Source organism: Ochotona princeps, chromosome 2, assembly GCF_030435755.1.
Source record: "Ochotona princeps isolate mOchPri1 chromosome 2, mOchPri1.hap1, whole genome shotgun sequence".
Classification (NCBI taxonomy): Eukaryota; Metazoa; Chordata; class Mammalia; order Lagomorpha; family Ochotonidae; genus Ochotona; species Ochotona princeps.
This window is the reverse complement of record NC_080833.1, coordinates 44,111,421-44,137,644: the sequence shown is the minus strand read 5'-3', so window position 1 is coordinate 44,137,644 and position 26,224 is coordinate 44,111,421. Positions and strand designations below refer to the sequence as shown.

General features: G+C 41.5%; 1 protein-coding gene across 2 annotated transcripts in view; it reads left to right on the top strand.

Annotated features, from left to right (window-relative positions):
- The window catches only part of USP24 (ubiquitin specific peptidase 24), a 143,644-nt gene that overhangs the window by 69,804 nt on the left and 47,616 nt on the right, over positions 1-26,224 (top strand). For both annotated transcript variants that reach the window (XM_058656156.1, XM_058656161.1), the window contains exons 22-36: positions 194-334; positions 499-552; positions 1,464-1,579; positions 9,399-9,465; positions 9,588-9,698; positions 10,294-10,392; positions 10,489-10,662; positions 11,878-11,963; positions 12,108-12,201; positions 14,149-14,304; positions 18,778-18,875; positions 22,508-22,603; positions 22,731-22,959; positions 23,866-24,025; positions 26,050-26,205. In XM_058656156.1, coding sequence (XP_058512139.1) covers positions 194-334; positions 499-552; positions 1,464-1,579; positions 9,399-9,465; positions 9,588-9,698; positions 10,294-10,392; positions 10,489-10,662; positions 11,878-11,963; positions 12,108-12,201; positions 14,149-14,304; positions 18,778-18,875; positions 22,508-22,603; positions 22,731-22,959; positions 23,866-24,025; positions 26,050-26,205 — 1,837 coding nt within the window. The remainder of the gene's footprint in view (positions 1-193; positions 335-498; positions 553-1,463; positions 1,580-9,398; positions 9,466-9,587; positions 9,699-10,293; positions 10,393-10,488; positions 10,663-11,877; positions 11,964-12,107; positions 12,202-14,148; positions 14,305-18,777; positions 18,876-22,507; positions 22,604-22,730; positions 22,960-23,865; positions 24,026-26,049; positions 26,206-26,224) is intronic.

Here is a 26,224-nt window from a genome sequence, read left to right as displayed (position 1 = left end):
ACTGCGGCCCAGTGCTTTCAGTTCCATATCTGTACAATTGTATTTTCAGGTGGAACTGCATTTTTGCATCTTTTATTCATACTGAACAGAGAAAGTGGGGACTCCAGATATAACAGCAAATAGTTGTCTGCGGTTTTTTTATCTTGTAAACTTATGTAATTTTTACATAATTTAATTTTTTTCTTTTGAACAGTATGTAGAAAAACTGGAATTGGTAGGAATGGATTTCATTTGGAAAATAGCCATGGAATCACCTGATGAAGAGATTGCTAATGAAGCTATTCAGTTAATCATAAACTATAGTTATATTAATCTAAATCCCAGGTTAAAGAAGGTAAGTATCTAAGGAAAGACATTGCTCATATATCAAAAACTGAAAATTATTTGTGGTTTGATATTAAGTTGTGAACATTGACATTTTCCAGTGTTTTGTCTTGAATAATGACTGCACCTAAATGCCATGGACCGATTCTAATTTGCGTCCTCTCTTTCTTTCAGGATTCAGTATCTTTGCATAAGAAATTTATTGCTGATTGCTATACAAGATTAGAAGTGAGTAGTGGATTTTATTTAAACACCTTTGAAATAAGTACTTTATGTTTTTCCTTTTAAATTTTTATATTTTTAGGTAACATCTACTTTTGATGTTTCAGGCTGGATTTTATTGAAGAATTTGTCAACAGTATACCATATTATGGCTTAGGGAATAGGCATTTGCCAAGATGTCATAAATCTAAGAAATTTAGAAACCTAAGATAGGAAATCTTTCCTTCTTCCTCCCACTGCCTCACTTTCCCAAGAACTGCATCTACCCTCCTCTGTACCCTTTGGAGTAGGAGCTGTTTTCAGAGCAGCCCACATCTGTAATAGAACTTTTCCTACATTTGCTTCTTTTCCTGCCCTTCTCCATACTTTTGCCATAATTTTGTGGTATTGAAGGTAGTATTGGCTGACACTGTCCCTCAGAAGCTGGCTGTGCAATACCATCTCCTGTATGCGTCCGGTGCCGCGTCACGCTAAAGTGTTAAACATTCGTTTCGTTCGAAGTTTGTGTTTAAGTTTATATCTAATAAAGAACATTCTGGAGCATAAAATAATACTGCCCCTAAATATCAGTAAATTGAACTTTTTGGTGATTAATATATGCTAGAATCTATACAGTATTTCTCAAATCATGATACCATTCAAAAATGTCATCATAAAAACATACATGTATTCAAGTACCAGTGTGTGAGACAGTATTAACAAATGTAAGTAGTCATTCTCAGCTGGACTTGTGTTTGGCTCTCTGCCCCACTGGTAGTGTCTAGAGACCTTTTTGATGATCATGTCTCAGAGTGCTCCTGGCTCTTAGTGGGCTCAGCGTTCTGCGAGGAGCAGGCCAGCCCTCTACACAAAGTTAGCCAGCCAGATGCCAAAGTCTATGCAAAGAAACCCTGGTAAATGATTATCTCTATCTGTAGGCAGCAAGTTCAGCACTCGGTGGTCCCACTCTAACACATGCTGTGACCAGAGCCACAAAAATGCTTACAGCCACCGCCATGCCAACTGTAGCAACATCCGTTCAGTCTCCATATAGGTAAGTGATTACAGAAACAAAAAGTAAAACAAGCACACACATGTCTATCAGTTCACAGCAATCGTTGGTAACTCTTTTCCCTTCTGAAGATCTTTTTGAGTGATGAGGTCCTCTTTTTAAATCCTGACCTTTGCCAGCAGTCGTGTCCTGGAGCATTGCATTCCCCAGCACATTGTTTCTGTGAAGGGCTGTGGTCCTCACCAGTACCACCCAGGGTGCCCTCCCCTGCTCTGGGACTCACAACACACCCTTGTTATTGCATTTATTCCATTTAGTGAACTTTTATCCTGCTTCAGCTGCACAGGACAGAACAAAAATAGGTTTATCGTATGAAGAATAATTTTAAATATTTACTTTCTAGAGTTTTTTCTTTGAATAATTCAGTCCAGAGCACCAATAGGGTAAACAAAATGAAAGGTGCTGTGGTATGTATTCAGTTAAGATTTATTTGATTTTATTTATTTTTCATTTATTTATTATAGTTTTGTTATTTACTTTTTCTAGTAATTTCCCTCTTAAAGATTTATTTTCATTGAAAGGCAAAGTTAAAAAAAAAAGGCAGAGTTATACTGAGAAAGAGAGAAAGATCTTCTATCAGATGCTTCACTGCAGTGGCCAGAGCTGAACCAACCTGAAGCCAGGAGCCTCTTCCAGGTCTCCCATGCAAGTCCAGGGTCCCAAGGACTTGAGCTATACCTTGCTTTCCCAGGCCATCAGTAAGGAGCTGGATTGGAAGCGGAGCAGCCGTGATCTGAGCTGGCACCCATATGAGGTGCTGACACCTGGAAGTGGAGGATTAGCCTACTGAGCCACAGTATCGAATTCTAGTTTTTCCAATTATTATTATTAAGATTTATTTATTTTTATTTGAAAGACAAATTTACAGAGAAAAGGAGATATAGAAAGATCTTCCATTGTCCTCTGGTTCACTCCCAAAGTGGCTGCAATAGCCGGAGCTGAGCCAATCCGAAGATAGGAACCAGGAGCTTCCTCCAGACCTTCCCGCATGGGCGCAGGGTCCCAAGGCTTTAGGCCATCCTCTGCTGCTTTCTCACCACAAACATGAAGCTGGATGACAAGTGGAGCAGCTGGGACATGAACCGGCACCCCATGGGATCCCAATGTGTGTGAAGCAAGGAGTTAGCCATTAAGCCAGAGCATTAGACCCTCCAGTAATTTTTGGTGAGCTCTTTAAGCCTAGGTGTATGTGTGAGAGCTCTGATCTGGTGTCTTTAGTCACATTGCTGTGCTCGAGTTTTCACATGTTATAGTAAAATCTGAATGCAGCGTTTGCTGTGGTTCTTTCCTATTTAAGGACATTAGATTGCAGTAACTACAGCATTTAGTGGGGTTTTATTAATCAGTCATTTACTAGGAAGCAATTCCCAGCTCTGGAAACCTTGCTGGGTGTTTCACATAGCCTTTCTCTATTCCTGGAGTTGCTGTACCATTTGCATATTTTTATTCACATAGTGGATGGTTTTTTTGTTTGTTTTTTCAAAGCTTTACTGTAAAAAGAGAATCAAATAAGTGTCCTTGCCCACATCCTCCCCTCTCCACCTTCATTTTTAAAATTTTTATTTGTAAGGCAAAGATACAGAGAGATCTTCTCTCCTCTAATTCACTCCCCAATGCCCTCAACAGTGTATCCTGGGCCAGGTTGAAGTCAGGAACCTAGAACTCAGAATTTCCCATGCAAAGTGGCAGGGACCCCAATACTTGAGCCATTGTCTGCTGCCTCCTAGAGTTCAGAGTAGCAGGAAGCTGGGATCCAGAACAGAGCTAGAATGCAAAACCCATGCACTCTGCCATGGGACTCCGATGTCTCAGACCACTGAGACATCTTAACTGCTCTAGTGAATGCCTATCCCTTATTTTATTTCAGATAGTTTGGGTCCTATGCAGCTATGTCTTACTAATATTCTGGAAGCCAATAAAACCCCTCTCAGACTTCATTGTTACATGCCAGAAGTAATTATAGATTCAACTTGTGATAAAATATTTTCAGGCTTTTCGCATTCCGACCTTCTTTTATTAAGATTTCCTGATGGCAAATATCTCAGAGCATGCCCCACATCCGGGACTTGGGGTGGGTGGGAAACTGGGTGGGGCTTCTCCCTCAGTGTCCCCCTTTGCCTCAGATACATGATGGAAACAGTATGGACATAGTAGTGTTGCCCACTTCCCTAAACCCCCTGAACCTTTTTTTGTTTGTTTGTTTTGTTTTGTTTTTGTTTTTGTTCTTTAACCGTAATTAACTATGTAAAGATTGTCAACAACAATACAATGAAATAAAGAATCTGGGAAAAATAAATAAAAAAAATAAATAAAAAAAAGATTTCCTGATGGCATATTGGAAAAATATCTCCATTTTTCTGACTCAGTTCATAAGCAGTTTATCTGATGAATTAGAACAGAAATGCATTATGAGGTCTTGGATTGGAATTTCCTGGTTGCTATTTCTTTAGATGGGTGTTTGTGTGTTTTCCAACATTAATATGTGTCTTTATTTCAAATTATTTCATGTTTGGCTAACTACACTGAAAAACCACATAATTTAAAAATATGTTTACTGTAAGCTCTAAAGAAAAATTATTAGAATTATAATCAGATTATTAGAATGTGTAAGAATATACACTTTCAAAATTGAGTTCTAGCTAGAATGTTGTAGTTGGCTGTTTATTTTCCTAGGTTTTTTTGTTTTGTTTTTTAAGAATTTATGTTTATTGGAAAGTCAGATACACAGAGAAGAGGAGAGGCAGAGAGGAAGATCTTCCATCTGTTGATTCACTCCCCAAGAGGCCACAATGACCAGAGCAAGGAGCCTGGAGCTTCATCCTGCTCTCCCACGCGGGTGCAGGGTCCCAAGCCTTTGGGCCATACTACACTGCTTTCCCAGGCTCCAAGCAGGGAGCTGGAGGAGACAAGCAAGGTGGCCGGGATTAGAACTGGCTCCCATATGGGATCCCAGTGCGTGCAACACGAGGACTTTTGCAGTTAGGCTACCACGCCGGGTCCTGTTTGTTTTTTAAAAGAGGTATTTATTTTAAAAACAGAGCAACAGTGAGAACCAGGTATCCCATCCACTGGTTCACTCCCAAAATGGCTGCAACAGCGAGGGCTGGGTTAAACCAGAGGCAAAAGCTCTATCTTGGGGCTTCTGCCTGGGTGGCAGAGGGCTAAGCATCTGGGACAATTTCTGCTGCCCTTCTGGTCACATTAGCAGCAACTGGGGCAGGTAGAACTGGAAGCAGCAGAGAGAGATCTTACATTCACTGGTTCAGTCCCCACTGGCAACAATAGCTGGGGCTGGGGCTGGACCAGGCTGAAGCCAGAGCCTGAAACTCCATCAGGGTCTCCTGTGGGTACCTTCCACTGCCTTCCCAGGCACTATTTCACATGAGGCTGGATCAGAAGCCTGGCAGCTGGGACTGAAACCAACGATCTTAATGGGATATCTGAGTAGTAAACAGTGACATGAGTCCCTGTGCTACCAGGCTGGCTGTTCAAACCTATTGTCTCTCCAGTCAGATTTCCAGTATTACTAATCACCATAAATAGACTGTTGGTCAAAAATGGCAGTATTTCTTTTACTTTGTAAAAATGAACGTATTTGAAATGCCTAGGCTGTAGAATAAAATGTTTAAAGATACTCGGATTTTCAGTTTTTTAATGTTATACGTGTGACTATAAAACAAAACTACTGAACACCGCAGTCCTGTTATTTCCAATGATTTCATCTTCATTGTCTCAGATCTCATCTTCAAAAAGTAACTTGAGGTATATTTGACTAGTTTGCATTTGTCTTCAGATTTTTAGGTAGCCCAAAACTCTGTTAGATTCCATGTGTTTACAGCATTTTATGACATTTGGTTATAAAGATTCAGATCTCACCAACTGAGTACTTTTTTTTTTCTTGCCATTCTTATTTTTTCTTTCTTTTTTCCTTTTTTTTAAAAATTTACTATTATTATTATTATCATTTTATGATACACTCCATATTCCCTTATACCCTCCCTGTTTCCCTCCCCCACACCTAGTTCCTCTATATCATTACTAAAGTATAGTTCTTCATACTCAGTCATAAGTCCGTCATTGCGGGCATGGACAATGGCAGAGAATCCAGAATCCTATTGTCAAGATATAGCAAACAGTTTCATTGTAAGTCCATCTTTGTCTGGAAGCAGAAATGCATACTAAACTGCATCCTCACATCTGGATGTTAGTCTCCATTTCACAGCTACTGTACATCCCCGTAAATGAAAATCATGATACAAAAGCAGCAATAGAAAGAAAAATAGAAATTTACAATGACATGTTACTAGATATGACAGTCTCCATTACACAACTACTATACATCTCCTTAAATGAAGAGCCACAACACAAAAGCAACATCAGGGAGAAAAAAGAAATTAACAACACCAAGAAGTTAAATAACATGCTATTAAATGACTAACGTGTAGCTGAAGAAATGAAAATCAAGAACCTTCTTGAAGAAAATGATGCCACTGCATGATCTACAAGTCATTGAATGATTTAATCAGAAGAAAGTGTTTTTGAAGAGATGAAACCAACAGAAAACAACAAAACCCATGTGATATAGTTTCTGCTGATCTTTGTTGAAGTGTGTCTCCTCCAGACAATAAACCGATGGATTTTGTTTTTTAATCGAGTCTACTAATCTATGACGTTCGATTGAGCTTAAGCCATTTACATTCAGAGTTTAATGTATATGGGTGTTACTTTGGTCCTGTCATTTTAGGAATGGGTTGTTCATTGGTTTAGTCTTCTGTTGTCATTTTACTGGGATGTTCTTCCCGTTTGCCTTTGGTTTTGGTAGGTGCTATTCCTCTTCTCTGTCAAGAGAACATCTTGAAGTATCATTTGTAGGGCAGGTTTGAAAGAGGCAAATTCTTTTAGTTTTTCTTTACTGTGGAAGCATTTTATTTCATTTTCAAAGACAAAAGAAAGCTTTGCTGGATATGTTATCCTAGGCCGACAATTTTTTTCTTTTAGAATGTAGAATATGTCACTCGATTCTCTTCTTGCCTGTAGAGTTTCCTGTGAGAGATCTCCTGTGAGTTTAATTGGCTTTCCTTTATATGTCAATTGATTTTTTTTCACGTGCACATTTAAGGATCTTTTCCTTATGTTCAATTGAAGAGAGCTTGATGATCATGTGTTGTGATGAAGATCGCTTGTGATCAAGCCTGTTGAGAGTTCTCTGCCCCTCCTGGATGTTGTTTCCCAATTCTTTCTCCAGATGAGGGAAATTTTCCTTTAATATTTCATTAAATACATTTGCAAACTCAGCTTCTCTTTCTGCACCTTCTGGGACTCCCAGAACTTCCAGATTTGGCCTCTTAATAGTGTCTTTCAATTCTTGAATACTTTTTTTTTGGCCTGATACAGCTCTGCTTCTAGCTTTTTGTTTGCTTCCCCCTGGTGACAGGAAATATCTTCCAATGCTGAGATTCTTTCTTCTGCTTGCTTAATTCTGTTTTGGAGACTCTCCACTGTACTTTTAATTTGCTCTTCTGTGTTCTTAATTTCTGATATACCAGCCTTGATTTGCTTTGTTGCTTCCTTAAATTCTTTGAACTCTTGCATGAGCTTCTCATTGTTGATCAGATGCTTTAAAATGAGTTGTATGGATTCTGTGTCCCCCATTTTCTCGATGTCTTCCTCAGTTAACTCTGAGATTGGCATAGGATTTTGCTCCTTTGCAGGGGAGTTTTCAGGAATATTCATTGTGCCTTTGTCTCTTCTTTTGCTCTTGATCGTTGTACTTCTGGTTAGCAGAGTCTTCTCCTTGGGGCAATTTTCTAAGCTGTGTCACCCACAGGTCTACAATGCAATTTTACTTGTTGCGGTTGGTACACAACTTTTTCCTTGTAACCACTTGTGCCACAACCTCCAGCGAGTTCCAGGTCTGGGTTCTTATGTCAGATTTCCACCGTGGTCTCCACAGCCCCAGCTCCTGGCTCACCACTCTCCACCTCCTGTGATACCGTGCTGAAGCTGCACAGTTGTCTCTGTAACCTTTCTCCCACTTCCAGTTGGAGCAGGTCCCAGGATTAGAGAGACAGCAGGTGTCCTATATAATTAGGTTGTTGGTGGTGCTGATCTTGTTGGAACCTGTTGGACTTTAGGTCTGGGTGCCATACGGACCTATTTTGACCCGTATGATGCCACAGTCAGTATTATTTTCCTGTGGGAACAGTGCAATCCACTGAGCTCAGTGAGTTCTCGCAAGCTCAGCACATGCGCAGTTCGCTGTTATCCTCTGCTATTGCCAAAGCTATTGCCACAGTGTATAAAATGGCGCCTGACGTACCACCACTGCAGTTCTTGATCTGCTGGCAGTCAGGTCTTAGGGCTACCCAGACCTGCCCCGGGTGGAACCTGTAGAATGCCACGTCGTTGCAGTTCACTGAGCCAGAAATGAGCTCACTCCCAGCTCAGCACATGCTCCGTCCTTTCCCTTGCCCTTTCCTCCTTATGCAAAATGGCACCCAATTCAGCTCTAGGGGGCTGACTGGGCTATGAAATCCGCCCTGTTCTGGTCTGGAATCTGATACTGTGTGTCTGCTCCTGGTCAAATCAAACGGACCAGCAGGACAGACAAATCTTTGTCTGGTTTCACCTCCCAAGCTCCCATTGAAAGTCTCATCCCACCTGGCTGCTGGTGGAATTCCGATTGCTGTTAGCTGAATGCTGCTGGAATATCAGTCACTGCAAAACCACACCGTTGTGTCCGCTGCTTTCCTGTGTCCGTCTCCAGGTACCCCTCTGCTGTTGTTCTGTCCTTTCCTATTTCCTGGAATATGTCCTCTCTGCTTCATCCTGATTAAATATTTTTCCGTTTGTTTAAACATGTCCTTACCCTATTCCGCCATCTTGATTCCTCCTGCGAGTACTTTTTTATAAAAGATTTATTTTTTCTTTAAAGATTTATTCACTTTATTACAGCCAGATATACACAGAGGAGAAGAGACAGAGAGGAAGATCTTCAGTCCAATGATTCACTCCCCAAGTGAGCCACAACGGGCCGATGCGCGCCTATCCGAAGCTGGGAACCTGGAACCTCTTCCGGGTCTCCCACGCGGGTGCAGGGTTCCAATGCATTGGGCCGTCCTCAACTGCTTTCCCAGGCCACAAGCAGGGAGCTGGATGGGAAGTGGAGCTGCCGGGATTAGAACCGGCGCCCGTATGGGATCCCGGGGCTTTCAAGGCGAGGACTTTAGCCGCTAGGCCACGCCGCCAGGCCCTATTAAAGATTTATTTTTAGTTTTATTGAAAAGGCAGATATACAGATTGGAGGAGAGAGTTCTTCCGTCCAGTGATTCACTCCCCAAACAACCCCAAAGGCCAGAGCTGCGCCAATCTGAAGCCAGGAGCCAGGAACTTCCTCCAGGTCTCCCATGAGGGTGCAGTGTCACAAGGCTTTGGGCTGTCCTTGACTGCTTTCCCAGGCCACAAGTAGGGAGCTGGATGGGAAGCGGGGCTGCCGGGTTTAGAACCAGTGCCCATATGGGATCCCGGTGCTTTCAAGGGGAGGACTCTAGCTGCTAGGCTCCGCCGCCGGGCCTACCAACTGAATATTAAAGAAGAGTCATGGACCCTATCCCACCTGTGCCACTGCTGTGAGCTTGTGGAGCCACCTCCCACTGCGTGAGAGGAGAGAGTAATCTTGGCCAATTTTAGTCTTTGCCCATTGAGTACTCATTGCAGTTGTGGTCTTGGAGGAACAGAAGAGACTGGAGTTGTATCAGCAATTTATTTCAAATACATTTAAAATCATTTTTTTACCCCCTAGGTCCACTAAACTTGTAATAATTGAGCGATTGCTGCTTCTGGCAGAACGCTATGTGATCACTATAGAGGTAAGCCTGTCTTTTTCAGGTGGCTTCATCTGTAGCATTACCAGACTAAATGTGCTGTGCATGGATATTTGATGTGGCTGACAGTGGCACTATTCATTTGATTTCATTACATGTTTTTCAAGGACTTTTACTCTGTTCCACGAACTATTCTACCTCATGGTGCCTCGTTTCATGGACACCTTTTAACTCTTAATGTTACCTATGAGTCTACCAAAGATACCTTCACTGTAGAGGTAGGTGTACATTAAGTTCTACTGCTATGTTTTTAATCTTGTTATTTTTATAACAACAGTATTGATCATGAGAACTGTGTGAATGACGGTTCCAAAAACCTTTTGGTAGCACAAGACCTGAAATGAAAGGAAGCTGAAGAGTACAAGCAGATATACACACACGCACATATATACAAGAGCAAGGATCTAATGCAATGTCGGGTGGTAATGAGGTGCTACAAAGGAGAAATAAAACTAGGGATAAGTTGGCAGAGGGTGATAGGTGTGCGTGGTTTTTTAGATGCAGATTAACAGGGAGGGTCTGTATGAGATGAAATGTGAGCAAAGATCTAAATAGAGTAAATAAAGGAAGCAGCAGGGCTGCCCATAAGCATGGTGGGTGGAGGAGGAGACACATCTGAGGAAGCGGAAGGTGCTGCATGGAGGAAGGGCTGGAGAGTTTATTCTGCACATTATGGGGACACTGAGTCACAGCAGAAGGCAAGCCTCATAAGGTCAGGGTTTTGTATCTGGGTTGTGTGCTGTGTTTCCAACTTCGGGGTTTAAACAAGTTCATAAATGAATTCTCTCATGACTGTTTAATTTTGTGTCACAGGCTCACAGTAATGAAACCATAGGGAGTGTCCGGTGGAAAATAGCCAAGCAGTTGTGTTCTCCTGTGGATAATATACAGATATTTACAAATGACAGTCTGGTAGGTTTAGAGCCACAGTTTTTAGCACTTTAGCTTGATGTGAGTACTTTTCCTCTTCCTTTCCCTCTGGATAATTAAGAAACCACTTTTTTGCAGCTGACAGTAAATAAAGACCAGAAGTTACTCCACCAGCTGGGCTTTGCTGATGAACAGGTCCTCACGGTGAAGACCTCTGGCAGTGGGACTCCTTCTGGGAGCTCAGCAGATTCCTCCACCAGCTCCAGCAGCAGCAACAGTAGTGTTTTTAGTTCATCATATGCCATGGAGAAGGTACTGAGTGGTGCATTTCAGTTTGAATAGGAGTTGACTCTATTTTTGCCTGAGGCCTATGTGAATTTTAACTGTGTGATTGGGGAATGCTGAGATCCAGCTGGGGGAGGTGTGTTATTTCTCCATCTTTAGAACCACAGAGCCTTCTGAATCACTTTCTGCTTGGCCACTCACTGTCCTCTCGTACATCTCTCTTCATTGAGTCTTTGGTTGTGCCCACTGTGTGCACTAATTCCCTTTAGCATCCAAACATGTAATGTTCATTTCTGTCATCTTAAAAAAATGTTCCCAGTCGTACCTTCAGTTATTGAGCCTCTCTCTTTCTCAAATTGGCCAATCTCCTTGAAAGAGTGGTCCTTCTGTCTTGACTTGTTGAAAAGAGTCAGCTTTTCTCAGGCTGTTGTTACTCTCAGCTCTCAGTCCTCATCTGGGTTTGTTGTTTTCTTTTTAAAGAAAAAAAAAGATGACTTATTTATACAAATAGTGAACAGTGCTTTTAATCACTATATTAAAAGCTTCAGCCTCTTGAAGACCTGTCTTTATAACAAGAATTTAATAAATCCCACTCCAAAGGTTAGCAGTTAACAACAAAAGCAGTTTACCTAGAATCTTCAATTTTACAACTTTAACTCATATTTATCCTGAGATATTTATTTTATAGAGATAATCATCTTTGTTTTATTGTACTATTGCCACATGTAAATAATTCTGTAATTGTACCTAACTTTCTTTTTTAAAACCAGAGAAAATACTTTAATCACACGTGAATCTCTTCTATATAGTTCTATCAGTTTTTTTCTTTTACAAAAAAGCAAAGTAACAACTCTTTCTCAAATTATATATTTGTATGTGTATAAATGTGTGAGTTAACACACACACACATTATGTTAGTTTTGTTTTTAAATTACTCATGGCCTTGTTTTTGCTGCAACCAGCAGCGGTTATAACCCTTCAATGTGCCTGCTCTCCATCATATTACCAAGTAAGGGCCTTTGTGTTAAAAAGTGGCTTCACCTCTTGGCCAACAGGTGGCTAGGAGAAGGGGGAGCCTGGAAGGTAGTGGTTCCTCTGGTGTCTTCTCCATACAGTGGTCTTCATTGCATGTGAGCACTTCTCCCTCCAGCCTTCTCAAGGCCCTAGTGTTGGTAAGCTTGGTTGGAGAAGGAGAGCATTCTTTTGTTTTAAGTCGTGTTGCTGTTGTGCTTTTTCCCTTAGGAAAAGTCTCTGCCTGGTGTCGTGATGGCTCTTGTTTGTAACGTCTTTGACATGCTTTACCAGCTTGCCAATCTAGAGGAGCCAAGGTAAATATAGATCCCTTTGAGAAAAAGTGGTTAGTTAAACAACTAAATACTTTAAACGTATTTTATTTGACGTTGCATCCTAAATGACTTTGTTACTGAAACTGTGGCTTATATGAAAAAAAATCTAAATTTGAAAAATTTTAGGATAACTCTACGAGTGCGAAAGCTTCTGCTGTTGATACCCACTGATCCGGCCATTCAGGAAGCCCTTGATCAACTTGATTCTTTAGGAAGAAAGGTATGAGTGGCATAAATACTTAACTAGCATGGGGATTTTATACCACGAGTCAGTGAAAATGCCAACTTGAAATCACATTAAACTATATGATATCCTCTTCCCTTGTAATAGTTTTTCTTCTTTTCAAAGATACCTTTGTTCTAAGCAGAAATGAGAGCCTCATGCTGACTTTCAAAGTATTTGGACAGTCACCAGTGGCAACAAATTTAGAACTGACAGAGCCTTAAATACACTCTAGGGGTCATGTGTTGGGAAATGAACCCAAGTAAGATAGTTATTTGTCTGGGATCATGTTGTAGTTCCAGTCCACTTGAGAAGGTTTCCTTCTGTCATGATGCCTCACTCAATCTGATTGTTGTGGTTTGAGTTGCTTGTATAACTTATCATTTAATTTTTTTCACATTTGATACTCAAGGTTTTTTAATTTGTAGAATGCTGTTTCTTTAGAGATTTTGATATAGTAGAAATTGGCTTTTATATTATTTAGTTATGTGCTCATATACATTTAGGACAAAGTTGTTTTAAGTTTTGTATTTTATATTTTGGTGGTTAAAATTCAGATCAGCTCAGTCATATCATTTATAGCTGATGCTTTCATTTGAAAGGGAGATAGGAACTAATATTACCCAAACTTTATTTATTTTTTTTTTTAATTATTTTTTAATAATCTTACTTAGTTGATTAGGGAACAAAGTGTCAAGGGCTACAGGGTGAAAGTGGGTAATACCATTGTTTCCACATCAATATCATTTTTCCCTGTATCTGGGGTCAGGGAAAAAAAATAAAGGGAAAAGCCCCACCCAACCTCCCACCCATCCCAGATCCCCAACAGGAGGCGCGCTCTGAGGGTCCTGCTCATACAGTTTTGATAGTTCATCAGTTCTGGATTGCTGCCAATCTCTCAGTTCCAATTGCAATGAATCCTATTCAGAATCCACTGGCTGACAGTCTCGTCTCTTCATGGTTGGGGTTCTAAGATCAGCAGTTCAGTTGGAGGGATCTCCAAAGAAACTTCATCTGAGATGATCCCAGGCCTGATTCTTGCGCGAGTTTGCTAGTACAGAGGCCAACAGCATCCGTCACACCAATCAGCTTAAGCTCATGCTGGTCGTTGGGATTGCTGGGTTCGTTCTGTTTCCAGCCCTGTCTTCCTCGTGAACCAACGGGTGCTGTAGTCCAGTTCGATCCTGCCCACTTCATACTCGGTCCTCACACAAACCGATTGGAGCTGCAGCCTGGTTGGGGCGACTCCCCATTACCCCCACCAGTTCTGCCCCCTACCCTGGTGCCCATGCTTGCCAGTACGCACTGCAGGCTTGTGAAGTCTGTCCCACATCCTGTTTAGCTTTTGCACGTGTCGATGGGCATTGAAGCCCAGCTCAACCCAACCAACCTACTATCCAGCCCACACACCTACTGGCAGGTGCCCTTCTGTCCAGCCATCCCTGCCCCTGTCCTGGTGTTCGTGCTGTCCAATGAGAGTGGTAGCCCCAAAGGAGGTGCCCACTATTTCCCTTCTAGGCCACACTCACTCCCAGATTATGCACTCTCCAGGTAGTCCTGGCATTTGACTTGACAGAATTTGTTTCAAAACTCTGATGATACTATAACGATCTTACAATTTCATTTTCATTATTATTGAGAAGTGTGAGTTTTAAAATGCAAATTTAAACAATATTTCCAGTGTTACTTAGGATGCATTCACAATATATATGTGTATGTTTGCATGTTGTTGAACAATTATAATTGGTGTGAGGAGGTTTTATGTTTTAATACAGTGTAGTTTATGAAGTTAATTTTTAAAGTTATTGGTACAGCTTATATTAAGAGGGAAAGGAACATTTACATTAGCAGGAAAAGAATATTAGGAAACGATAATAGTAAGATCTATTCTTTTAAATTTAAGCTTCTAAGATGTGTGTTTCTGTTTTCCTTCTTTAAACTTAGAAAACGTTGCTGTCGGAATCAAGTTCTCAGTCTTCAAAATCCCCATCCCTATCTTCCAAACAGCAGCATCAGCCAAGCGCCAGTTCCATTTTAGAAAGCTTGTTCCGATCTTTTGCCCCAGGAATGTCCACCTTCAGAGTGCTTTACAACTTAGAAGTAAGAAGTCTGGTTTCTTTTTATTTGGTTCTGACAGATCCATTGTGATTTGCAGATTAATGCTTTCAGAAATCAGAAATAGGTTGACAAAGCAGTATTAAAATGGATGCTCTATTATAGAATTAGATTAAAGAAAAAGAAATTGAAACTTTCTTGGGTCTGGAAAATACTCAATTTTCTTTTGTGTTCATTGTTACACTTGGGAAAAAAACTAGGAAATCTTAGTATCCAACATGTCTCTTGCCTTCCGCTGGAGTCTGTGTAATAGGAATTATTAGTCCTCAGCTTATTTTACTAAATGGATCCTCAGTTTCTAAAACACTCTTGTAATTTTTGAAAATGAATTAAGCTTCATGAGGAATTTGTCAGGACCCATGCTATTATATTGCAATGTCATAAAGCAGATATTGGATGTATTAGAGCAGAAGATGATTTTTGTTGCTGCATTAGTTCATTTCAACTAAGTTTACTTAACCATCAGCATTGATCACTCAGTTCTTCAGCCTGCAGAGTTCAAGATCACTATCTGATGATGTCCCACTTCTTACTTCAGACAGCTGTCTATCCCACACGTCACCTGGCAGGCAGAGACGAGGGAGCTCTTTGGGGTTTCTTTCTATTTGAAAGGTGGATTTACAGCGATAGGTCTTCTATTCACTGGTTCACTCCCCAGATGACCACAACAGCCAGGCCAAAGCCAAGAACTTTATCTGGATGTGCCACTTGGGTACAGGGGCCCAAGCACTGAGGCCATCTCCCTCCCTACTGCTCTGTTAGGCACCGTGGCAGGCAGCTGGATAGGAAGTGGAGCAGCCAGGGCTTGAACTGCTGGTGCCCATATGAGATGCAGACATCACAGGCAGCAGCTTTATTAGCTCACCAGAGTGCGCTATAAGAGCACTAGTTTAATTTATAAGGGTTCCACCTTCATGGCCTTGTAACTTTCTAAAGGCCTTACTCTTAGTACCTTCACACAATGCAATTTCACATTATTGCAGTTATCTACTTCCCTAAACTAACATTTGTTTCAGTAAACATTTAGCAGTTTGCTCACATCATTGTGATTGTTAAACATTCAGAATGGTGAGGAGCAGGATGTGGCCTCCAAGATGTTAGTGGGATTTATGGGACGCTGTATGTACTTGTCTACAAAGCACAGCACAAACTAAGCGCTGTGCAGAAAGCAACCAGGTGGGAATAGTCCTGCTGTTGGAAAGTGCTGGATGAGGCCTTTGTGTGACTTTAGGTCTGTAGAAAATGAAACCTTGACTATCCTGCTTTGTTCTAGGAAGTAATATGCAGGCAGTATTTCTCAATTTGCATCCAAGCCTTGGCAGTGTTAATTATTGTACTTTGTAGTTTGAGTAGATATCATGTACCTTGTGTAGGTTTTGAATCACATAAAGATTACAATCGGTAAGGGGGTACCAACAATTTTTTTAAAGTCTTATTTCATCCAATCTTATTTGGAAGCAATAGTTGCATTCATTAGTGCATTCTTTAGCTGTTCGCTTGCATGTTCAAGATGCAATAATGTTTTATATTTTCCTTAAAATACTCTTGAAAAAAGGTGTGATTCAAAAGGAGGAAATACTTAGAAAATGTTTAAAAACAAAGCATGTCCTTGTTTAATGTGGAACCTTAAAATATACAGTACTTCAGAACAAAAGATTTTCTAGAAATTTTTGGCCGATTTTTACTTACAAAATTTTCATATTGGAACAACTGCTAGATTTATCACTTGCTTTTTTGTGTGCTTATCTTAAAAAAAAACAAGGTAGAATTCCTAACCACCCACATTTGAGAATATTGAGAAAAACAGAATGGTTCAATGATGGGTCTGACTCATCACCAAATACTTAACATTGTATTATTTTAGAGCATTATCCAGTATAATTTTAGGATTTCTGAGTAACTTAGAGTTGCTTTGAAAGGTTGTGTTTTGCTTTAAATACACAAAATATTTGAAAAACCTAACCATTTCAAAAGCAGTTATTATTGTTGTCACCCAAATGTTGATATCCTCATAGTTTATCTGTTGACTATACTTTTCTGCTGGACAATTTAGAATGGATAGTGCAGAAGCCTGCCATCTCCCACCTGTTGTCCCTCTCCTGGGAGGCAAGTGGGTAGATACAAAGCCATTGTACTCAGAGCGGGTCCGAGCAGTGGAGGAGCCTGTTCACCCCTGCAGTCCTCCCCTGCACTGATGAGCTTGTTTCTTAGGGAGCAGCTATCAAGAAAGCATCTTTAATAGCTCACAAAACCCATAGACTCTTCGAAGCAGATGTTTTAGAATAGAAGACTTGGGCCCGGCCGCGTGGCCTAGCAGCTAAAGTCCTCGCCTTGAACACCCCGGGATCCCATATGGGCACCGGTTCTAATCCCGGCAGCTCCACTTCCCATCCAGCTCCCTGCTTGTGGCCTGGGAAAGCAGTCGAGGACAGCCCAGTGCATTGGGACACTGCACCCGCGTGGGAGACCTGGAGGAAGCTCCTGGATCCTGGCATCGGATCGGTGCGCACCGGCCGTTGTGGCTCACTTGGGGAGTGAATCATCGGACGGAAGATCTTCCTCTCTGTCTCTCCTCCTCTCTCTGTATATCTGACTTTTTAATAAACATAAAATCTTTAAAAAAAAAAAAAAAGAATAGAAGACTTGAGCTATATCATATTTGGAACTGGCAATACAAGATTTTTGAATTTGTAAATGTAACAACAAAATAAACAAGTGTTAACTGAGCACTCACTCTGTGCTGGTGTTTGTTCTCAGCACCTTAGGTTTATCTAACTTCATCCAAGCAGTCCTCAGATAAAAGTAGTTATTACCCTGATTTAACAAAAGGGAAATTACATAATTTAAGATCTCTCAGCTAATGGGTGATAAAAACCAAATTCAAAATCTGTCATTTTACACTCGTCAGGATTATATGAATGATGGGATCCTCTACCCTACCAGAACATCCAGTGTCATTGGAGGTGCCCGGACGGTAAAATGAGATGCTACTGGATTTGAAATCTTAAGCATATGACCCTGAGGGTACATAATTTACCAGACTTCAGTTCCTCATCTATAAAGTAAAATCCAATGCCTAGTACATCAAAGATACTCAGGAAGTAGGAGTTAGTTTATTAAGGAGTTCATCTAGCATTTTACTATTGGGGACATATTTTATAAAACTTGGGTTTATATGTTAGTTATAAGAATTTAACTGGTAGGCCCAGTGCGGTAGCCAAGTGGCTAAAGTCCTCACCTTGCACTCAATGGGATCCTACATGGGCATCAATTCTAATCCCAGTGGCCCTACTTCCTATCCAGCTCCTTTCTGTGGCCTTGGGAGAGCAGTTGAGGACAGCCCAAGCCCTTGGGACCCCACACCCACATGGGAGATCCGGAAGAAGCTCCTGACTCCTGGCTTTGGATTGGCTCAGCTGCATCTGCTTCGGGAGTGAATCATCGGATGGAAGATCTTCCACTCTGTGTATCTGCATTTCTAATAAAAATAAATAAAGCTAAAAAAAAAAAAAAAGAATGTAACTTGCACATCACCTAAAGTCATCTATTCTTATGACAGACTCAGTGCCTGAGAGTTTCACATTGTCTAGTTTGATAAAAATAAACACCATGTAGCTTTATTTAGAATGTAATAATTGTAACTGGCATTGTGGCAGAGACGACACTCACCTACTGTCCTCACAAGTAAGTGTCGGTTTGAGTCCCAGCTTCTCTACTTCTGATCCATCCTTCTGCTAAAGCAGCTGGGAAAGCAACTCAAGATGGCCCAAGTACTTGGGCCCCTGCCGCCCGTGTGGGAGACACTAGATGGAGTTTCAGCTCCTGGCCATTTTGGGAGTAAGCAAATGGTTGAAAGATCTCTATCTTTCTGTCTTTCTTACTCTTTCAAATGAATAAGTAAATCTTTAAATGAGGGGGAAAGGAATACAATAACTTTTCTTCCCAAGTAAATAGAATGTGGAAAATGTGATTTTTTTTTTAAGATTTATTTGTTTTATTGGAAAGGCAGATGTGCAGAGAGGAGGAAAGACAGAGAGGAAGATCTAATGTCCGATGTTTCACTCCACAAGTGGCCACAATGACCAGAACTGCGCTGATCCAAAGCCAGGAGCCAGGAGCCTCTTCCGGGTGTCCCACACGGGTGTGGGGTCCTGAGACTTGGCCCATCCTCAACTGCTTTTCCAGGCACAAGCAGAGAGTTAGATGGGAAGGGGGGCCGCCAGGATTAGAACTGGTAGCCATACTTGGATCCCCGTGTATGTAAGGCGAGGACTTTAGCCACTAGGCTACCATGGCAGGCCCAAAATGTGATCATTTTAAGTGTGAACTGGCAGTTTCCATCATACTCAGTATGTAACATTTAACAAAATTCCAGCTTGAGTTGTCAGAATCTTACTTAATAAAGTGTAATTTCTGCTGAAATTATGAAAATGATTAATTGTATTTACCTGTTCCTAGGTCTTAAGCTCCAAACTCATGCCAACAGCTGACGATGACATGGCAAGAAGCTGTGCAAAATCCTTCTGTGAAAACTTCCTCAAAGCAGGAGGCTTAAGGTTAGACTCTGAGTGTCATGTTTTTTGAGTTGCATAAGATATAGATTGGCAAGGTACTGCATGAATCATGAGAGATCTAATAAGAACTAGTAATGTTTCAGTTCTTTAAATCACTCTGATTCATTTTATGACTTTTAATTATTTGATAAATATACAGAAGGATGTCTTTCTCCTCCAGTAAGTGGGAGAGGTTCTCAAGAAAAATCAAAGTGGAAGTGCTAAAACAGTGCCTAAAGTGTACAGCTGTGTTGGAAAGAGAAGGGACCGAGCAGTGACACACTGTCTGTGTTTGTATGGAGTGACTGAGTCACACTGAGCTAAGTTACACTGCAACCTAAGTAAAAGTTCTCCATCTGAATAGGAATGGAAGGGAATGGCATGGTGCACTGGAGCTAAAGGGTGGCACGAGTGAAAGCATGAAGCTGTGGTCCCTGTCTTGGGAGCCAACAGTTTCCTAGAAGGCTTGAGCAACTAGTAAAAGAGAGAATTGTGCAAATAAAGGTCACATTGAGGACCAGAATATTATCTTACAGCCCATGGGAAAACAGGCCCCTGTTAAGCCAGAAGTCCCCTGAAAGAGTTACCCTGGTAGCATTGGAGAAGAGGAATGGAAATAAGGCAGAAATGGTGGCTGAGCCCTGTGGAATGGTCCTGAGAGGAGAGAAAGCAGGGTTAGAGTGGCATCTGTGAGATCAGATATGCTAGCCTTTGTGACTAGTTCAACATTAAGTAGGGACATTAACTAAATGGTCTTTAAAATGGCTTGAGAGCATGAGTAAATGGTGCGTATTTTTAAAAATATATATATATTTTAATTCTTAACTAACATGTAATCATACATATTTATGAAATACATTATATATTTGAATACATGTACCCAGTGTGTAATGATCAAATTACAGATAATGATGTATCTATTATCTTCAACACTGATGAAGTCTTTGCATTGGGAAAATTCCAGATGAGTAGTGAGATGGTCATCAGTTTGGGAAATAAACATTTTGGGGGATGAAGGAAAAAGCAAGATTAACAAATGTGATTGCAATGTGAGTTCCTTGTGTGTCACATGAAGTGGGTGGCTAGCATGTGGGACTCAAGGGAAAAGTGAAAGATGGCCTGGAGACCATGGACCTGGTCTGGACAACCATCAGGCACAAATCAGCTGGCAGAGTTGAGAAGCAAGTGTAAGGACTCAAGGTAAAATCAGTAACGATCTCTGCTTTTAGATGGGTGAGAAAAAGATGTCAGTAGATTAAAGGGAAGAATACGTGGGGAAAAGTTTGCTTTTTTGTATTGGCGGTATTTTCTTATTTGCTTTGTGTCTGAAAGGCAGAAAGACAAAGATCTCTCAGTTCCCAAATGTCTGTAACACCAAGGGGTAGGGCCACACTGAAGCTGGGAACCTGGAACTCAGTCCAGGTCTCCCGTGTGATTAGCAGGGACCTAACTACTTGAGCCATCATCAGCGCCTCCCAGAGTGTGTATGAGCAGGAAGCAGGAATCCTGAGTAGATCCAAAGCTTGAACTTTGGGCACTCCGGGGTGATATCTTAACTGCTATGCCAAATGTCCAGCCCTGCTTTTCTGTTTTGATATTAGTTTGTACAAGACTTGTTCTGTTTATTGGCTAACTTAAATTGGCCACTGATGGAGAAAAGAATAAAGATTTAAAAAATGAGGGTAACTGACAGAGCTGAGTTCTACTGCTTTGAGAGATTTGTGCTAGGAAGAAGTAACATGCCATTTCCCTAGGCAAGGAAGGAGTGAAAATGAACTTGAAGCTTGAATTAAGGAGAAATAGTTGCAGACATTCCTGTTTGCAGTTCTGGTGGGGAAGAGAAAGCTGGGTAGGGTCCTTGAGGAGATAAAGGAAGGAGAAATAGGAAATCAGGGCTAAGAAGTTTCCAGGCCATGTGCGAAAGTCTGGTACCCCCATGTAGTTCTAATCTTTGCTTAACACAGTAGAAATAGTCCTATTAAAAGACTGATTTCAGATTACTTAGCTATTAATAGGGCTGTGAAAATAAAGCCGTTTCTTTTGGCTTCTTTATGTTAGTTAATTCCTGTAACAGTTGTTTGAAGTACTGAAAACAGAGCAGTAGGTAGATTAGACCAAAATGCACATCCTCATGAAGCTTACAGTCCAGAGGAGGGAGAAGTAAATAAAAGTGTATGTCAGATAGTGATCAGAACTGTGAAGAGAAAGAAGGAAGCAAGGAGGAAGAGAGTTGTGGTTTCTGTAGGGTGATCCCAAAAAGCTTCACTGATGGGTAACATTTTACAAAGCCCTGAAGGCAATGAAAGAGCAAATTTCACCTGGAGATGCTAGGCAGGGGCACGGGAGCTTTCCAGAGGAGCAGGCAGTGTGCACCACTGCAAATAGACTCCCTTGGACCTGCAGAGACCATGAGGGCAAGGCGTGCAGAATGGTTGAGTCCCAGAGCTCAGAGGTCTCGGGTTATGTAGGACCTTTGTGGGCTGCTGTGAAGACGTTACTGTTTTCTGTCTAATAGCTGGGAAGCCATTGAAGGATTTTGCATCGAAGTGCTGATCTGTCTTAGCTTTTGAAAGGGTCACTGCTGTTGATCTTTTGAGAATAGGTTTGGAGGGTGGAAGGGCAAAGGCAGAAGCAGCAAGAACAGGAAACTTTTGTAATATGATAGGGTGTGGTGGGTGTAAAAAACAAGCACAATTAAATTCTGGATACATTTCTGAGTTCATAGTTCTACCATCAAGGTAGCCATGTTGTGCATGAACTCAAATATGTGCCATGGTTTTTGTCTGAATCATCGAAACACTGAGTTTTAGTATCAAAGGAAAACATTGTTAAAGGAACATACATAGTCTGCTTTTATCTAAGGCTCTTTTTATTTTTCAAGTTTTGCTTTATTTATTTGAAGTGCAGTAAGAGAAAAGAGAGAGAGACATCTTCCATGTTCACTCCTCAATGGCCCTGGTAGCTAGAGCTGGCCAGACTGAAGACTGGAGCCCTGAACTGCATCTAGTTCTGTCTCGTAGGTGGCAGACATCAAGTATTTGGGACATCTGCTTTCCAGGCATGTTAGTAGGAGCTGGATTGGAAACAGAGCGGCTGGAATTGAAACCAGTGCTTGCTTATAGAATATGAGATGCTTCCGTGTAGGATATGAGAATCCTTAAGTGATAATTGGTAACATTTATGAGCAATGGCATTACTAACATGAAACTAACATAAAAGAAAGGAAGAAAAACAGAAGTCTTGGGGCCAGCATTGTGTCACAGCAGGAAAGTTGCCACTTAGGAAGCCTGCAGCCCATATTAGACTGCTGGTTGGAGTCCAGACTACTCCAGTTTCTGGTCAAGCTTCCTGCTAATGCATTCCTGGAGGCAACAAATAATGGCCTAAGAATTTTGGTCCCTGAAACACACATTTGAGACTTGGATGAACAGCAAGACTCATGTCTTTGGCCTAGCCCAGCTCTGATTATTATGGACATTTAGAGAGTAAATCAGCCAATAGAAGACCAGTGTCTGATTGCTGCTTCATTTCTCTCTCACTTTCTTACTTACTCTGCCTTTCAAGTAAATAAAAATAAATTTTTAGTTTGAAAAAAAGAAATCTTTAAAATCCTACCTTTTTATTTTTCTTTGAAGTTTGGTTGTCAATGTCATGCAAAGGGACTCCATCCCATCAGAAGTAGACTACGAGACAAGACAGGGTGTTTATTCCATCTGTCTGCAGCTTGCAAGGTATGTTAATGTACCACATTGTTCTCACAAATCAATCCTCAACTTTATTTTCCTTCCTAAATCAGATTATTTTAAATATTATGAAATCATCTTGAGCAAGTCTGGCTTTTTTTTTTTTTCTTTTGAGATTTTTACTGGTTGGACAAACAATGCCCACACTGCTAGATGAAGACCTGACCAAAGATGGCATTGAAGCACTTTCTTCTCGCCCATTCCGGAATATCAGTCGTCAAACCAGCAGACAAATGTCCTTGTGTGGCACCCCAGAGAAGTCATCATACCGACAGTTGTCAGTATCTGATAGGTCTTCTATCAGGGTGGAGGAAATCATCCCTGCTGCTCGAGTGGCAATACAGGTAGGTGATGGTACATTTGAAATATAGGAAGTACCTCTTAGGTGAAAGACCCTGCTTGGGGAGGAGCTATATGATTATAAAATGATTAGAATGTATATATTGCCTATGTGGAGTTTTTGATAAAGGACCCCCAAGGCAAATATTACTGTAATTCAAGGGAGAACTTTCAAGTGTTGTGAAGCTACAAAGGCAGTGTTTCATATCAGCTTTACAAAGTGGCCTGTTTCCCTTCACGTGTGGATGTCATGGAAGGTTTTAGATTGGAAGTAGCATTTGCAGTAGACTTCAACAGCTAAGTAGGGATCAGCTACATAAAGGTAAGTATACAGAGTTGGAGAGCAATTTGTTTATGTAGGAGAACAGAGTTAGAGGTAAAATCAGAGCTTGGGGTGGGCATTATGGCACAGAAGATTAAGCCCCCACTTGCAGGGTTGGCATCCCATTTCAGAACCCCGCTGTTCCCCTTCCAGCCCAACTCCCTGCTAATGCATCTGGAAAGGCAGCAGAAAATGGTCACAGTACTTGGGCCCCTGCCACCCACATGGGAGACCTAGATGGAGTTTCTGGCTCCTGGCTTCATTCTGGCGGCTTATAGGCATTTGGGGGAGAGAATCAGCCATCAGATTTCTCTGCCTTTTAAATAAACAAAATTATTACTTTTAAAAAAAGGAAGGAGGAAAGGAAAGAAGGAAAAAGAGAAGATTGTAGGAAAGGGGAAAGAATGAAAACCACCAGTGATGGAAAACTTGAAGGTGAAACAGCAAGAGCAGAGTCTGTTTTGCAGTGAACAGAGCAGTATGGCCACATGGAAAGGGCTGTCCTGGGTGATGGTGGAGGAAGGTTAGTGAAGTCATGGGATGTGTTCAAAATACCACCTGTTATAATACTCGTTCCCTGTTTCATTAGACAATGGAAGTGAGTGACTTCACCTCCACTGTGGCTTGCTTCATGAGATTGTCATGGGCTGCAGCTGCAGGACGGCTTGACCTTGTTGGGAGTAGCCAGCCAATTAAAGAAAGTACTTCTCTGTTTCCTGTTGGAATCCGAAACAGACTCAGCAGCTCAGGTACCTCTTTAAAACAGCAATAATTAAAACACTGAATAAGAAATTGCCATTAGAGCTTGTCAGTATCATAGAAAGGAGAGAGCCTGTGTAAAAATTCATCAAGTCATACAGCTAATTTGTGAGTGTTACTTCATTTACTATGTAAAGCACTCTTCATTAAAAAAAAATTGCTCATTGTTACACAGAGTTAAGTAGAGAAAGTAATTAGATCTCTTGTAGCTGAAGTGAGTTATAAAGGTGACAGAAGACCAATATTGTGATGTAGTGAAAACTCATCCCAAATTGTGACCTGAAAAGTTCTTTCCTTGGTGTCTTTAAAGATTTGACATATATACAGTAAAATGAAGAAACGTTAAAATGTTTTTGGATTTTTATGTGTGTATCCATAACTAGATCAAGTTTCAAAACACAGAACATTTACTATCCCTGGAAGGCTTCCTTTGTTGTGGGGTGTGAGTGAGATCACCCCAGACATGTGTAAGGCTTATTAAGGAGTCTTTATTAACCAAGCTTGGTGATAACAGAGCATACTAGAAATAGCAAGTTACAAGTCCTTACGGCAATCCAACCAAACATTATCTCAAAAGGAACAAAAGGTCATTATCCTGAAGTCCATCCGTTAAGCTGAAGACCTATGTCCCAGCTTCCCCAACAATGTAAGTTATCCTAAGAGACATGCAATGAATAACCTAGACACACTTATAAAGCTACAGACATTCACCGTTCCCTGTCTTCTCTACCCACATTCCACTACTGCTAGGCCTCACTTCTCTTGGAACTCCTGACAGCACACAAACCAGAAACAACATTACTGTATCCATTGTCCAATCTAAGCAGTACACAGGCACCATGCTCGGGATTACCTGCCTTGGGTCAGGCAAGAGTTGAGGTGCCAGAGCAATGGAAGCACCTGACCAGAAAGAGAGAGACCCCACTTCACGGGCCTTTTAAAGGGGCTTGTGAGGGGAGTGGTTACACAACAATGCAATACCATCCCCTCTCAGTTGATAGGTGAGTCACGGGTGGGCAGGACAAGTATCTAAATGTTATGGGCTAAGGAGTTGATTAGTGCTCCTTGGGATGGACAGGAACAGGAACTGGGTTTGTAGCTAAAAACACCTAGACTAATTGGACTTATCTGCATCCAATATCCTGGCTAAATTAGGACATGGGGAGAGTGGTTGAGGATGGAATTAATATTCCATTGCTGTTAGGACCCACCTCAGGACAGAGGGTAGGAGACACAGCCAAATTTCATTTGCCCACTGTCAATGAGTGCTATCACTGGCCGTACCCCATAACACCTCCTGCCCTTAAAATTTTTAAGTACTCTAATTTTTTGTCAGCCGAAGTGAGTTTGGTTAGTGAACACATTTTTGAATGCTTGCCCATGTGTGTTCAGCAGGCAGGATGTTTCAGATGCATTGTTTCAGTCTCAATACTTAGGCCACAATTCTTTCTTGAAGTATAGCATGAGGTTGTGGAGACACCTGGGGTCTGCTTATGCAGTATCTCACAGGCTATTGTGAAGAGTGGCCTTTTTCTGCATGGGAAGTAGGAAGCAACTGAAAAAGGATTTGTGTGGAACAGTACTGTATGACCTGGGTCATATTTTAAAAAGAATCACCCAGCGCAATAGCCTGGTGGCTGAAGTCCTCCGCTTGCACATGCTGGGATTCCATGTGGACACTGGTTCTAATCCTGGTGGCCCTGCTTCTCATCCAGCTCCCTGCTTGTGGCCTGGGAGAGCAGTCGAGGATGGCCCAAACCCTTGGGACCCTGCACCAAGTGGGAGACCCGGAAGGAGCTTCTGGGTCTTCTGACTTTGGATTGGCTAAGACTTGGCCATTGCAGCCACTTAGGGAGTGAGTCATTGGATGGAAGATCTTCCTCTCTGTCTCTCTTTCTCTCTGTATATCTGACTTTCCAATAAAAATAAATAAACCTTTTTTAAAAAAGAAGAAAGGAAATAGACTGGGAGGGCCTGCAGGTCTCCCAGCACTCATCTGTTTGCTTATTTTTAGGGAGCAATTGCAGCTCTGGAAGTGAAGGCGAGCCAGTAGCCCTGCATGCCGGGATCTGCGTGCGACAGCAGTCGGTGTCGACAAAAGATGCTCTGATTGCCGGAGAAGCCCTGTCCCTGCTGGTTACGTGCCTGCAGCTTCGGAGTCAACAGCTGGGTGTGCAGCAGGCTCATGT